The sequence below is a fragment of the Pseudonaja textilis genome, chromosome 1, assembly GCF_049901715.1.
Source record: "Pseudonaja textilis isolate UNSWEBS1 chromosome 1, rPseTex1.2, whole genome shotgun sequence".
Classification (NCBI taxonomy): domain Eukaryota; kingdom Metazoa; phylum Chordata; class Lepidosauria; order Squamata; family Elapidae; genus Pseudonaja; species Pseudonaja textilis.
In genome coordinates, this window is record NC_141990.1 from 179666461 (window position 1) to 179683005 (window position 16545).

The 16545-nt window shown below is 34.5% G+C and overlaps 1 protein-coding gene and 1 long non-coding RNA gene across 2 annotated transcripts; one reads left to right on the forward strand and one right to left on the reverse strand.

The window, feature by feature from the left end:
• Window positions 1-210: 210 nt before the first annotated feature.
• ZC3H15 (zinc finger CCCH-type containing 15) lies at window positions 211-10552 on the reverse strand. The gene is made up of 10 exons (XM_026696942.2): window positions 10379-10552; window positions 6083-6184; window positions 5800-5911; window positions 5552-5704; window positions 5281-5372; window positions 4268-4450; window positions 3516-3662; window positions 3294-3395; window positions 2920-3046; window positions 211-1785 (listed from the first exon to the last, which is right to left on the reverse strand). Exons 1-10 carry the CDS (start codon window positions 10457-10459, stop codon window positions 1592-1594), a joined length of 1293 nt encoding a protein of 430 aa, XP_026552727.1. The 5' UTR covers window positions 10460-10552; the 3' UTR covers window positions 211-1591.
• Window positions 10553-11787: 1235 nt separating this feature from the next.
• Window positions 11788-15194, forward strand: LOC148127947 (uncharacterized). Its single transcript, XR_015740723.1, has 2 exons — window positions 11788-11993; window positions 12188-15194. It is a non-coding gene; the product is annotated as an uncharacterized LOC148127947 (long non-coding RNA).
• Window positions 15195-16545: the final 1351 nt, after the last annotated feature.

Genomic DNA, 16545 nt, shown 5'->3' on the forward strand with positions numbered 1-16545 from the left:
TTATGAAGACTTTTTTTAAAGGAGCAATATTAAGATGTCCAATTATATTAATATTCCCTTTGCAAACAAGTATGCTATGATATGTTGTGGTACTTAAAAAACAAACATAAGCTTAAATCCATAAGTCTCTACAGAGTTGGGAAGTTAAAGCAAAAAAACAACAAACAAACAAACAAGAGAAACAATCTAAAAAAAGGGCTAGAAAAAGATTGACAAAGAAACTGGATTTTCATTTATGTATAATTTATACATGAAGTATAAAAATAATGGCAATCTTGAAGAGCCACTTCACTATACATTATATTAGCTTTGTTTCCTTCCTTAATCCAGTTGGAAGCCAGTAGAATTCCAGGAAGATTTCATTTACTAGTCTACAACCTTCTATTTTACATTCAAATATCAACTTACAATAAAAAAGATAGTACACACTTCTCTAGATATGGGGCAAGGAGTTGCCTTTTACCAGCTAGTGAAGCAGTGAAATTACTTTTAATTCCCAATGTTCATAATCCTCTTTCCAAATAATAAGTTTTTGGATTTGTACACAGGCTGTTGATTTCAAGCTAGACACAAGAGACACTTTTGAAATGAATACAAAAGCCCGATTTCTAAGACACACCAAAGTTCACATCAGACAGCCCTTCTAACATCATTGCTTTGCAATAAAATGTTAGGATAGCTTCTGAATGTGATAAAAAATGCAAAGCAAATATTTAATGTTAATCCACCTGGCTCATACATTTTATCTAAAATGCCACTGTAATACAGAAACTCATTTTTCAATTATATGCAACTTGTTTTTACTTTTAGATAAGAATGCTAGAATCCCCCACTAAGACAAGTGACTCAAAGCAGAAATCTAAACTATCACAAAATTTACAGTAGCTATCAATGCAAGAATGCGGAAATCACCGCTCATTCTGGATTTTTGGTTTGGTTAATCAACAAAAGGAAAGGATATGCATATGCATTCAGAATCACTACCTCAAGATTATAGCATAAATTGCATCCATCTGCAAAACTGCTTTTGTTCAAGTCTACCGTTGCCTGCAAAACATGCATGTATACTGGGATCGATATTTTCAATCATATAGCCTTTATTTTACAATTTTATCAGTCAGTTATGTTTAATATGGAAAACAGAGCCCCATACTAGAGTGTCACTTTGAGTCTCCATCATGAGCATGTTTGCTTTAAAATTTCTGATCAATTTCAGCACAGAGAACAGCTACTTCAATCTGTTATCATTATACAATATATATATATCTTAAACTTAAATCGTTCAAGCACACTTAACTTAGATGCAATTGTGCTTTGATCTCCTCAAGGACCTGACAGCAACATTCAACTTTATATTCTGTGGAAAATTAGCTAGTCTTCTCCTTTTGAGATTTCATTTCAATATCCCTGTATATTAAAAGAATCTTTTCGGTGTATTACATGAATAGTTTATTATGAAACTGGTTAAGACTGAATCAGAAAAAATGCTGAAATATTTCTGTTTAATGTTCTTTCCAGAATCACATGAGGAACCAAGAACACTCCGTTTAAGAATTTTAGATAAACCAGATGGAGACAATGTTGGATTTGTTCATTCTTCTAAATCAAGTGTGTTTAGTTCTTCTTCTAGTTCTTCCAAATCCTCGCCAGTAAACAGATTTTCATCAACAGGTACAGCATCAATTACACCATTTTCTGGGTTGTCTTCCATGTCACTGTCAGGATCTAAATCACTTTGCTCTCCATTTTCAAGTCCACCCCCTGAAGCTTCACTTAACTTGTTGTCTGAAAAATAAAACAATTCTTATTATCATTTGTGTATGTGTGTGTCTTTCAGTCCCTGTAAACCTCTGGCCACTGCCCAAAATAGTCCCTGCAATTTCCTTGGCTAGATTTTGGCAATGGTTTCCCCTTGTTTGCTTCCTAGGCTGAGAGATTGCGACTGTCCCAATGTCCCCAAACTGGCTGTGTAAGACAGGATTCAAATTCAAGGTCTCAAAATTTCTAGGTCACTTCCTTGATCTCACTACACAACTTGTCTCTATTTACGCATCATATTTAATATTATTAATCAAGACTGATGTACCTGAAAAATGTATCAAAGCTAAGGAACTACAAGTAAAACTATCAAAACATTATACTTAAAAATAAACTTTTCAGAAATCAGGAGTTCACTATTTCACCTTCTAGACAATTGTATATATTTCAAATGATGCAAAACGTTCCTTCTGTGCAGGCAGATTTAGAACTTTAGCTTTATTTTCAAGAAGGTTTTGACTCTTCCACTTGGAAACAATGTTATCATGTTTTTGCACCCATTTTTATGTTGTTCAGGATAACTTAAGAAACATTATGCATTTTTTGAAAAAAAAAAATCTTGTATTTATATTTTCCCGTGTATATGTTCTTTAAATAGGATTGCATATTTCAATTTGTTATTTTAAAATAATGCCATTTAATTGGTGTCTAAGATTGGAATCTAGGGAGACCGAGCCATCTCCAGCTTCTTTTATTCTGCAAGTATTTTTAATTATTTAAAAAATATAAATATAAAATATAAAAATATAAAAAATTATTATTGAATGCACTACTTTTTTTTTTTCAAATGAACTGCAGATAGCTGTTTATTATAATTTTGTCAGTTAACTCATATTTTATTTTCTGCCATTTCAAACACTATTTTTTATTTTTAGTGGAAAACAGTTGGGAGATTACAGATGTAATTTAAATAAAGAATACTTTATAAGATTATTAGGATTTACAAAGTATTCTGTCTGAAGAACTCGATTATCAAAACAAATCACACATGCAATAGGAGTCATATTTTGGGATTCACTATTAAATATAGGATAATATTCAGAATCTAAAAATTACCAAAATCTTCCCGATTAGCATAAAACAGGTTCTTAAATGTCTTACCATCTTTCTCAGTGGAAGCATATGTGCTAAATCGTTCCAGACTAGCTACAGTAATTCCAGTCTCATCCACATCTTTTGGAACATAAAGATTCAAGTCGATATCATTTACACGGACAAGTTCATCAACCTGAAGTGGAAGAAACATAGTTTCCCATAATTAGGCTTTCTAATTATTATTTCTTATAACAAAAAAATTATTTCAAAGTTAATCATCCCCATATTTAATAATGTTTATGTTCAATTGCTTGTGCACTGGACTTCAACCTTAAAACAAGTACTGATGGAGAAATTTAGTATATGCATTTAACTACAGGATTCTTGAATTGTGGAGAGCTTTTTTTCTCAAATACTCATTGCTCTTGCAGCTGCTTTACCTCATCTTCTCCTGTCCCTTGAATATAATGGGTGTCATCTGCTTCTTCATCATCTGCATCAACTAGTTCTGGACGGAACTCAAACACTTCACGCCCGCTGATCTAGCCATGGAGAAAAGGACCAACATTAAGCAGAAATGTAACAATTACAGATGAATCTCAAAACAACGTGCATTAATACTACTATGGCTTAATTTTGCCATATAAAAAAGCTGAACGTACCACCAATGCTTTACCAGCTTTAAAGTCCGCTTTCCTTCTTTCCATATCTTGCTCAGCCTTATCAATTTTTTCTTGTCTTTTTCTTTTCTTCCATGCAAGAAAAGACTCTAAAGTAATTTTAGTAACATTTGGTCCTAAGGCAGAACGCTGCAAAATAAAAAGTAATCACTTAGCGGGATCTTAAAAGACTTCTTTCCCCTTCTCCTTTCTCTCTCCCTAGTACATTAAAATCTATCATAAATCTTTTCAGCAAGATGGTCTGTGAGTATATATGGCTTAGATCCTTCGAATTCCTAGCTTATTTGGAACCAAAGACAGGATTTTATGTTTTTAAATTGTGGGTTCCAGAATCTACAAGGAGTTGGAAATATAAAATATAAATTAAAATTAAGGTTAAAAAAACCTCCATCTATATTAATTTCATATTATTTATTACTATCCAATGACACATACAAGACAAATTCATTATCATAAAGATATTCAGTTAAGATAAATAGGTGCCCCCTGGAGGCAAATACTAGTATTTATTTTCATAATGTCTAATGTAGAAATTAAAAAGCTTAATTTTTAAAGTAAGCTAATAGAATACTGTAGCTCTATAAATCTTTCCCAATAATTAAAAAGTTATCATTTCAATTTGATAATATCTTTAAATTTAACATTCTTAGCTATATTCAATTAATGGGATACTCTCATTGTCCAAATAACTGCATTCATCCCCCACTCTATTTTAGGGTAAGTGGCTACATTACCTCTTTTTCTATTAGATCTTCTAAAGAAATTTCTTCTTCTTTTTCTTCTTTCTTTTTGTCCTTTTTGAGCACAAAACCAGGAGGAAGTGCATGGCGGTACATACAATTGTCACCTCCACCGGGACAGACCCAAAACCAGCCGTATTTATTGTTTTCAATAGCATCGAGGAAATACTTGCACACCTGCATTAAACATTTAGTATCAAACTCTGTTTTCTATTTTATACCCACCACAGAATGCTTCTTATTCCTGGGGACAAAATGCAAACATATGAATTCACCTGGAACAATATCAAAACAGCTTGAGAAGGTAATATGGCAATGTTTGCTTTATTTGCACAGAATAATGTGTCCACATTCATTCTCTCCCCCATGTAATTGTTTTAGTTAAAATGCTCTTAGTTATTTTTCTATTTGACACGAATCCCTGCAGATGATATTACATTTGTTATCTCATTCTCTATTCATATTAACTATATAATCCTGAATATATCTGAAGTAGCTCTTTATGACTGGGAAAAGGTAGTTTATACAGTACCTATATTTCCAAAATTATTCCTTTATACTGACACATTCCTTGAAATAGGATTTGTTTTCTCTATATAAATCTCAAGCCCACCTTCATGCCTTTCATGTCTAAAATAAAATAGAAGTAGTAAAAACAAAGTTGGAATTACATCCAGAAAACATTAAATAATCTATGGCAAAATAATTATATGCCTGAAATAGTTCTTATTCTATGGATTCCATGTTTCCCTGCAATGTATTATGTTCATATGCTATTACTAAAGTTAATTTGTCCAGATGAAAACAAACTATACTTTTGAATTGTGGAAGTTTTGAAAAGCTTCAGCTATTATTACACTAGCCTTCCATATCATACAGTGAGTATTTCAGTTCATTTTATCAGCAGCTTTCTCTCCTAGATGGAGAGAATACACAATGAAATCATATATAAAATCTACATAAATAAACTAGTACAAGTTCTTTAACTAAGAAACAAAAATACATACGATTTGTGTTTTAGGTTTTTTCTTTTCAGCCTCCCCATGCTTCTTGTTCACTACCTCTTCCAGCTTTTTTTCATCCCAGTTATCCATTGTGTCTAGACAGAACAGCAAAATGTTTCATGAAAAGAAATGTTTTAAGAAAGTGCCTTTAATCATCATTAACAACCTCTCCACTACACACCAGGACAAAGAGAAATATTTCGTCTGTATGTTTATGAATATTTAGGATGTAAGGAGTAATATAAACAAAAGGAAATATCAAACTCTAACCTACCTTTTTCAAGCTCCTCATCTCGTGCATCAATGTAGACACTTCTCTTTTCACACTTCCTTTCTAAAGACAAGTCATGAGAGAATTTGCACTTGTCTCCTTTTGTGCACTGCCCTTGCTTGAAGAAGGCACAGACTACTGATTTTGGATCTGCTCCTGTAAATTTTGCACACGGTTTAGTAATTTTTTCACATTAAACAAACAAACCTGAAATGCAACATTAAAAAATGTAGATCTATTAAGAAAATTACCTTTACTTATTTTTTGGGCTGCAACTACAGGTTTGAAAAGTTCATTCAGTTCTTGCAATTCTTTCTTCTTATCATCTTTCTTTAATTTTTTGTCAGCATCTACTTGAGCAGCCTAGTAAAGCATTTCATCATTAATATATATAAGCTATGTTTTAGTTTTTAATTTAGTGTATAATTATACTATCCATAGCCATATGGCTATACCCATAGATATAATAAAAAAGCAATCAAATCACGATATGTGCAAAGGGAAAAGAGGAAAACCTAGAAAATATTTACTTACCTGCCGTGGGTTTTGTTGACCAAATTTAACTTGGTGGGTCACTGCCTTGATAAACTTTTGTTGTTTTGCTCCTTTCTTGTTCTTTAAGCCAAATGTTTTATCCTAAATTTGAAATATTTGCATGAGTGTTAGCATTATATTATACAAAATTTATATAAAGCAAACCAGTTTTTGAAATTTATCCTTAGTAAGAATTAAAAGAACTAATTAAAAACATTTTTGCTTTATTAGAATACAATTAACATTCAAGCGTATGTCCTCTTGAATAATAAAACATCATTTTTATGAGAAATGCCAATCAAAAGGAAATATGCAAACTTATTTCTTCCTTATCCATCAGTCCAATTTCTTGCAATATATATTAAGTTTCTTCCCAGACACAATGTCTGGTGGTTGTATCCATATACAGTTGTTATTGTACTTGGTCTTGGATTATAAATAAAATTTGGAGATTTTAAACTGATTATTTAACTGAAAGATTTTAATTTCACAAAGCCTGCGGACTCATGATTATGATAAACATGCTTAGGTGACAGTAGAACTGAAGTAAAATATTCTGCATATAAAGGAAGCTAAAAAGTAAATATATGAAATAGAACTATGTGCATATATTCTAAAATTCTATCAACAACAATATCAGGCTATTAAAGTAGATGGACCATTATACAATTATTTATTTGAACATAATTAGGGTGGAAGCTTTTAAGCATTTTTATTTTCCCCTCATAATATACAAACAGCCTTAAATATAGCTCTGAATACCTCTAACCTGAATACCTCTAATCTGAATACCTCTAACCTGTTAAATCCCACAATGTATTTTTCACTCCAAATGCTTCAACAAATCTTGAAATTGTCTGTTACCTTTCTTTGACAACAACAAAGTTATCCAATTTCTATTTTTAGCAAGTTATTCAAACTTTTCAGAGCCTGTTAGAAGATACTAAGATAAAATCTCTCACTCTTTTTTAAAAATGAGTTCAATTAAATCTTTGTTTTTTAAAAATGAGCTAATTGATATTATATTGATAGCACTGTGTAGTCTAATTACCTTATCTTTGCCTTATTCTGAGGTTTATGAATTTTGCAAATATTTTGTATAATATCTTATAAAGAACTTAACAGGAGAGACAAAAGCAAAAATGATGCCTTAGATTTCACTGGAGACTAATTAAAATTTGAGTAAGAGGAACACTTTCTCCCTAGCAAATTAATTTGAAATTGTACATCAGTTTTAACAAATTAGCAGCATGACCATTTGTCTTTCATGTCCAGCACTACCATCTTCAAAGTAGGAAATTATTTTATCAGATATAGAGTGATTCAAGAGTGTTTTTATAATATCTAAAGAACTACAGCAATGTGTAAATTATTCCCACAAAGCCCAATTATGATTTTAAATATTACAGAATCAAACCAAACTTTCTTCCTATGTTTCATTTCTTTTCACAGTATTACCCTTGCTCTACTACTCTCTCTTAGAGATAATAGTCACAGCTAACCTTTTCTTTCTTGAGTCCTGTAAAACTAGTCTCTTTCAAACCTTACTTAAACTAAAACAAAGGATACATAATTTAAATAATCCTATATACTTCTCATGCCTCCACTTCTTGTCCTCAGTAGTTTCACTGTATCCATTTTAGATTTTAAATTATTTGAAAAATGGACCTGAGATATTTTTATTAGTTAAGTATCATATTAATTTAATATATCCATGTCCATCGGTTGTTTTAATAGCCCATATTAATAACCCCAAGTCTAAAAATATTTATTACTGTATTCATTTTGGTAGGCTATAATAGAATATTGGTCTTGTGGATGAACAGTGATATCCTTGATTACTATTCCAGCAAACATTAATAGAATTTGTTTTTGCACAAAATCCAGTCCTATCAGTTTTATCCCAAGATTCAAGATGATCTGAGCTGTTGTAGAGGCCCGATACATTATTCCCTCTCATAACATCATAAATTAGCGGTGTAACTCATAAAATAGTTCAAAATAAATTTAGCTTCATGCAATTGTTATATAAAGACTGCCCAAAGCTTTAAAAAGATGTCTTGTTTCAAAGACTTAGGCAAAGCTTCTCTAGAAGCTGCTCTGCAGCCCCTTCAAAGCAAACTTCTCCAGCACAAGTTCTACAGGAGAAGACTGTAGACCTTCACCATTCACCGAAGTATTTCTGGATTGAGGTGGTCGGAGTGGAACTCTGTGCACTGAGCAATAGAGCCATAAGGCCTGGAGCCCCTTAGGCACCTGCCAAAAATCTTCCAGGGAAAGTTGCTTCAGTGCATATCCTGCAGCACTGGTCCCAACTATTTATAAATCCAATGCAAATTACTTCACAGAAATAAATTGCATTAACTCTGAGAAAGAATCCCGTGAACCCCCATAGTACAAATCTATTCATGGAAGGAAAACTGTTACTCTACATAGGCTTAATTAATATACTTTTATAGCCAACTCCAATGTACATTCTGTTGTATATTGATACAAAACAGAACTTTAAGCCTGTTACTTTAATTGATTGTGTTAATTCCTTGAAATTACATCCATGTGTTTGTAGCAGCACTTCAGCTGTGCTCAATAATTCTTCCTATTAACAGTTGAAATTTTTAGCCTCTGCATGTAAAAAAATCTTTTTTTTTAATTATTATTTTTTGGTTTGTAACTTCAATGAAATGTTTCACTGGGGCTTGTAAACCACAGTTTTTCACAAATCGCTGTAATTTCAGCCAGCCAATATGGAGAACCAGAGATGCCTTGGCTCAAATATTCACTCACAAAGTTCACTGGGCAACTTTGCACCATTTCTTCTCTCTCTCAGCCACATTGACCACACAGGAATGTCATTATAAGAATTAAATTAGGAGAGATTGTCATATATGTCATCCTTTTTAGTACTTAAAACAAAATATGAGATATATGGGTAATAAATCCATAATAATAGCCGGATATAGAATGATTCTGAGAAAGCTACCTACTATTAGGAACATTTTCATACAGTCAAAAATTAATTCCAGCATCAGTTACAAATGTCAACAGATGTCTTGGCTTCTTTACATATCTTTTCCCCCCCCATCATCATCATACCAGCTTCAAACTAAGACTGAGATAAGAAAACAAGGCCTCTAAAAGTTTATTTAATGAGTAATATAAAGTCTGTTGCATTTCTCTAAATATACTGTTAAAGTTACCTACATACACTTTCTTGATCTTAATAGAACCCACAAAAGTCTTGACACCTCACTAGCTAATGGCATGACAATCAAGATGTTAGACTCTAATTTCAGTTTCAACATATACAGGTAGTCCTTAACTCAGAATTCATTTAGTGACCAAAGTTACAACAGCACTGAAAAAAGTGACTTATGACCATTTTTCACACTTACGACATGATCCCCATGGTCATGTGAACAAAACTCAGATGCTGGACAACTGACTCATATTTATGATGGTTGCAGTGTCCCAGAGTCACGTGATCCCCTTATGTGGCCTTCTGACAAGCAAATTCAATGGGGAAGCCAGATTCACTTTAACAACCGTGTTAGTAACTTAACAACTGCAGTGACTCGTTTAACAACTGTGGCAAGAAAAGCCATAAAATGGGGCAAAACTCACTTAACTAATTTCTCTGTTAGCAATATACATTCTGGGCTCAATTGTGGTCCTAAGTCGAGGTACAGTTCATCTGCTGCAGTGACCAAGAATAGCATGCATTAAGGTTGCTGCCACAGCAGTTTGCTCAGAGTGGTTGAAATGTTACTTAAAATGAGAGAGTCCAACATATCTAAAATAAAAGTGCTTTGAAGATGGAGATTTGCATGCAAAACGTTTCTATTTGTCTTTTACCAATGTTAAATTCTAATCTGCTGTGATTCACTTAACAACTGTAGTAAGAAAAGCCGTAAAATGGGACACAATTCACCTAACAAATGTATCACTTAGCAACATACATCCTGGGGTCAATTGTGGCCGTAAGTCGAGGCTACTTGTACACTGCCAGCTTTCTAAAACTGCCTCCTCTCAAGGGTTGTCTAAGCAAGGCCAAACGCGCACAAAAAAGGGGGCAACTTCCTCTATACCTTCCCCCCCCCTACTAAAAGTGATATAAAAATCCAAGGAGGCGGCAAGGCCCTTTGGGTCCCAATCGCCCTCCATTTATACTCCTCCAGGCGGAAAATTGGCATGTCAGGGAGAAGAGAAGCCCCGTTTCCCTTTTCCCCGCCAGTGCTCCTTTGCCACAGGCAGGGAGGGAGGGAGAAACCACCGGGAGCAACGCTGAAGAGGACTCACCTCAATTATCTTCTCCTTCTTCTTCTGATCCGCTTTTTTATTCCCCGCCGCCGCTGCCGGGGGCTGTTTCTTCGGGGGCATTTCGGGGCGGAGGGGAGGGGGAAAGAGAGGGGGGACAAAAGGGCCCTGAGGGAAAAGCAGCCGCTCGCTTTGGCTTAACGGCAAGTGAAAAGCGGAGGGGCGACCGACGAGCGAGTGACGAAATGACCGGGAGGGAGGGAGCACGGCCGGAAGAAATGCCCCAGTTTTGCGACAGGCCGTCAGTGAAGAAAGCGGCGAAAACGCAAGACGGAAGTGCGGCTGCGCAGAAGTGGAATGAATTCCTTGTATAACGCCCACAATGCATTTCGCGAGGGTAGCTCTTCGTGTATTACGTCACGGAATTCTTATGATTGCGAAATCGGGCGAGGGGAGGGAATAGAAGGAGGTGCGATTAGGGCTAGATCGAACGGCAGACGTGTGCCGAATCCACGTTTTCCGCTCAAGTCGGTCTCTATACCTACGACGTTCGTAGCTGGGTCCTCGGAAAGGGATTTGCTATTGCCTTCTGCATTGAATGGTCCTCTAACTCAATCTCCTCTCTGAGCTTGCTTGGGTTTTGGGGTTTTTTTTTTTGCAGGCATTTCATTACGCAAACCAGGTAACATCATCAGCGCCGATGATGTTACCTGGTTTGGGTAATGAAACGTCTGCAAGAAAACAAGCAAGCTCAGAGAGCACCAAAGACCCCTATGTCAACCCTGAGCTACAAATACTCTCCTTTATTAGTGTTTTCTGCATTGTTTTTTTTTAAAACTTCTGACTCTAACCCAGGAAACACATCTCTGGTGACTTTCTGTCCAAATCCTAGTTAGGTTCAAATTTGCCTAGCATTTCAAAATTGGCAAATCATCAATTAAACCTTATTTACGTGTCTACCGTATGTCCTTCCATCCATATGTCGTGTATATGGGAGGCAGCAATCAGATATGTGCCTATATTACCCCAGAGGCTTCATGAACTTTCCTTCGTAAAGGAAAGACACAATTATAAGAATGTTGGCCAGGGGTTTGGTGGTTTTGAAAGATAAACTCAAAAGCTGGATTGAGCTGTAAAAGGTTTGAGTTCTTATCCCATTTGTATTTTAGATACTTCTGCTTTTGGAATTCAGACAAGATACTTATGCCAGTGGGAGGATATTTTGGCTCTACAAATTTTGAACTCTGCTCCTGACTCATTATTTGTTTCCCATTTTTGCTTAGTAAAACTGATGTAGGAACATGTTTGGCTTTCTTACAAAAACTTACTGTAGCAACAAAGACTGTTAGTGTTACAACAACCCAAATCCTGTGGGCTTTAGTAAATATAATGTGTATTAGGGCTTGGCTAATACTTGCCTGCCTTCTGTCGTTTCTGTTCATGCTAAACAGGCTCTGGGATAAGGATCCATTAAGCAATGCCAGCCTGATGGAACTGAGAAAATGGATTTTTCTGGTGTTTGTCCACTGGAATGAGATTCCTCCAGAGACTTACATGCTCCAACTTGACTTTATTTAGCCAAGTCCTTAAGACCTGGCTCTTCTCAGGCTTTAGGCTAGAATGGGAGACAGACCCCATCTTATAGCTTATCTGAACTGTAAAGTATTGATGGGGTTTTTTTGTACTTCATGTAAATTGTTTTATTTTAATTGTTTTGTATGCTAATCAGAACTGTAATGGTGTTGAAATGTTGGCTTATACATTTAAATACTTTTCTTTGAAGTAGCACTGTGTGATTTCTTGTCTCTCCCCCCCTCCCAAGCTCTGTATTTGATTGATCTCTTTTTTTAGGGAAAAGATGAGAGATTACTGATGTTGACACAGCTGTTCTTCCTTATTCAAAAATGTTATGAAGATTCTGGATTCAGTAAGATGCAAACCACAAGACTCATTATCGGATCAATTTTTTTTGTATGGGAATCAGAGTTGCACATCAGTTTCTTCCCTCCTCAACCTGTAAAAGAACTTGATTGTAAAGATAGACATATTCAAGCTTCCACCTACTTAAATTAGCAGCTACGAATATCCTCCCATTGCTATGTTTATTTATTTAAAACATTTATATAGCTTCTCATCTTACAAAGAACTCTGGGTAGGCTCCCCATTAAACATTAAAGTACCGGTAACATAAAAACTTATTAAAACTATTTAAATTTAACACAGTAAAAGGGCTACAGGAAGAGCTATGCGTCAAGCCTAAATCTTTTTGCAAGTAGTCTCTAATCTGGGTCATTTTGTCTCTGACTGTAATGGATTTTACTGATAGATTTGTTTTATTGATTTATTTTATTTATATGCTACCCAATTCACTCTGCAAAGTGACACTGGGTGGTTTGCAATTAAAATCATAAGTACAGAAAATATTTAAAACATAAAATACAAAGACAAGAGGAATGAAAGATCAGATCAGTACTGGAGCAGCCTCTTCCCAGTTAATCCACCATTACCTCCAACGAATGCCCCTGTCAAGACCCCAGACTAACTGGCAGAGACAGGTTTTAATAACCTTCCAGAAGGCCAACAGACTTCACCTCAGGTAGGGAGAAATTCTAAAGAGCAGGAGCCATGGAAGAAGTGGCTCTTTCTATAAGGGTCTAAGTTAGGATGGAGTGTATTTGCTTATTAAACCTATTTTGTTGCAACCAAAATTATTACTTAAAAAGTTCAAGTTAAAACATCCATGATTTTTTTAAAAAAGACAATACAAAATATTTTTAAAAATACAATATAGTGGTACATTGGTACTTATCATGAATTGTTTCCTGGAGGCATGATGAGTACCAAAAATAATGAGTACCAAACAAATTTTACCCATAAAGAATAACGTAGCGAGTCACATGGCAGCTACCAGCGACAAGTTCTAGTTTGTGTATTGAGTATGAAACAACAATGAATACTAGACAATTTTGTGTCTGTAAAAAAGCATTGCGTACCAAATTTGATGAGTTTCAAAGCAGTTGAGTTCCAAGGTACCACTGTATAACTAAAAGTAGATATGAGAACATTCACATCAGGGGAAAGCCCGCTGATACAGGACTCCGATTTTCTAATTATTCTAATGTTAGTGCATTTATATGAGATTCTGCATGCCTTTAGACTGTCCTGCTTTTCTCATAAAACTTGCTTAGCATCATTTCTTCAATTATGTCACATTCTAAACATAACTGTGAATCCCTGAATGATAATTCATGTAGTTTCTGCTTGATAGCCAACTAAACTTATGGAAGTGGGTTACACAACTTTCCTGATTTAAATGATAGATAATTTGAATAGTAATTCCCAGGCTGAGAATGGATTTTTTGAGATAGAATCCATTCTATGTTCAGACATACATACATTAATTTTGAAGAAAAGAAGAATAAGAAACAAATACGCATAGGAGAAAGACTCAGGAAACAGTTATATCCATGAAGTTATCAGAAATTGAGCTTGACTTGTGACAGACTTTACTTTTTGTATGAAATGAATGATTATGTACACATAAGAACTAAATATTTCTTTTAGATGTCCTAATTTACATGATGGCAGTGGAAATGATAGAACATTCAGCCTATCTTCCACCTGAAATCTGACATCATATGATATTCCTGCATTGATTGATATTCCATCCTGCATTTTATTAGGCTGAAAAAACTTTATTGGAGTTGGCTGGACATGTAGAGGTTTTCAAGGTTAACAGCAGATGGCAGTCAACATCTGCTCCAAGTAGCAACACAATGTTTCAGAATTTAATTTTAATTCTTTTTATTTCAAAAACCAAAGAATACATTAATACTGAAATATTTTAACTGAAGCTTGTATGTTGAATGGAAAAATATATTTCATTTATTGAGAAATATTAGAGTCCTTGGAGAATTGATAAAACCTAGTGATATATACAAATGGGACAATGCCTGCTTTCACTATTATTATTCATCCTAGCTCTTGAAATTTTGAATAGGATGAGAGAATTGCTGGGGTGAAGATTTTTAAAAAGTATATAACCAAAGGACATTTGCAGATGATTTGGCTTTAATTCTGAAAAGCCTTATTTAAAAAATATAGACGGACAATGGACAAGAGCAAAAAATTTGCAGATATAAAAGAATATGGAAGACCAAAAGGAAGTAATTGTTCAAAATTGTTTTCAGATTTAGAAAATTAAAAAAAAATCTTTTGGGCTTTTTGCTCACTTGTCTTTGATTCTCAGATACTTCTTGGACAAATTTCTGCAATTATCTTTTCAAGATTTCTCAGCAATGGTTTGCCATTGCCTCCTTCCTAGGGCTGAGAGTGAATGACTGGCCCAAGACCACCCACTGGCTTTGTGCTTAAGATGGGACTAGATCTGGTTTCTAGTCTGATGCCTCAACCACTACACCAAATTGCTCTCAAAATATCTGCGTATTAAAATGCAATTTTACATAGCTTAAATATAATAAGAATTGTATGTAACTTAAAAGTAAATATTTAAAGGTTTAGAATTAAATTAAGAAGTATGCACTAAGAGGGGAAAAGATAAAATGATCATTGTTGGGCAGATTTTCTGAGGTATAGTGATTGTACTATCTAGAATGATTCTTTGTTTTAAACAATGCCTATTTTACAAATGAGGCACCTTTTAAACAATGGCAAAAGATGTATCTAGATTTATATGGCAAAGAAAAAAATAAGGATTAAATATAAAATTCTCCAGGATACAAACAAAAGAGGATTAAAATTACCTGATTTTAAATTGTACTTTGAAACCTGCTTTTGATTTGAATGAAAGAATGGGTGATGTTGACAAATAAAAGAAAACTAGAAGGGAATGACCTGAGATTTGAATGGCATGGTTTTTATGATACGATAAAATTAATGTAAAGATAAAGATTTCCCTTGTCCAGCTCTAGGGGGCAGAGCTCATCTCCATTTCTTAGTCAAGGGAGCCAGCATTGCCCAATAACACTTCCATGATCATAGGGCCAGCATGGCTATATGCCAAGTGCACAGAACGCTGTTACCTTCCCACCGAAGTGGTACCTATTTATCTTGTTGGATTTGCATGCTTTTGAACTTCCAGGTGGGTGGGAGCTGGGGCAAGTAACAGGAGCTCACCTCATCATGCTGTGCCAGGGTTTCGAACCCAGGTTGAAGATTTTAAAAATCACTATGCTAGAAGTGCCATATTAAGAATATGAAATAGATATAAACCCAGGCTGCACCAGGAAATGCTGTTATTTATTTCAGCACAAGAAGCATTTTATAAAAAATAACAGGGAAAGAAAATAGTTAATATATCAACATTTGTTAGAACAGGAACAAATGCAGAACTTAAGTTAAAGTCAAGAGATCAATTGACTGCAGAGGGATTTAGTTTCTAATAATTTTACTAGGCACGATTAAAAGAAAAAATGTAACTGAAATTGATGATAACTGAAATTGAACAACATAAAATGAAATTTGAATGAAATTATATACAGATCATGAACATGTAATTGCTAAAATGTATAAACTTTTGCTGAGTCTTGAAATGGAAGAACATGTTAAGAATTCAGGATAAAATGGGCTAAGAATTTTAGTTACAATGTACATCAATGGGAAAGAATATGGTTAAAAGAATTAAAATTCATATTATGTTATAATTTAAGAAATAAATTTTATAAAATGATGTATCATTGGTATATGACAGGGGTCCCCAGTTTACCGGTTTACGAACTTGCACTGGTCCGTGGGATGCCAGAAACTGGGCCTTGCAAACAAGTGAAACTCCATCCATGGGATGTAGGCAGCCTTGTCTGTTTCCACTTTTTCTTTTTTAATCCTTGGTCTCTTACGATATTGTTAAGACATCTTTAATGGAGCATATTGGTCAGGAACACAGGATTATCATATTGGATAATGTATGACCATTGGAACCAAAGAAAAAAAATGCTAGGGCAAGAGTGTATATTTCTAAGATCACTACAATATTTCAAAAATAAATTATTTTCAAATCTTCTTGGAATAGGTAGATGATAGGTAGGTAGGTAGATGATAGATGATAGACAGATGACAGCTAGCTAGCTAGACAGACAGACAGAGACAGACAGACAGACAGGCAGGCAGGCAGCATATATACCTGCAGGCCCTGGAATTCCTTTTTTAACCTTGAATTTGGGGCTGTGATTTATTAGTTCATAGATAGGTTC

Bases quoted from the DNA above. Each gene is read 5' to 3' on its own strand.
- ZC3H15 (XM_026696942.2), bottom strand. From the start codon at position 10,459: ATGCCCCCGAAGAAACAGCCCCCGGCAGCGGCGGCGGGGAATAAAAAA. The intron at 6,185-10,378 runs GTGAGTCCTCTT...TTTCAAATTTAG, and splicing joins AGAAGGAGAAGATAATTGAG to GATAAAACATTTGGCTTAAA. The intron at 4,451-5,280 runs GTATGTATTTTT...TGTTTAATGCAG, and splicing joins AAAAACCTAAAACACAAATC to GTGTGCAAGTATTTCCTCGA.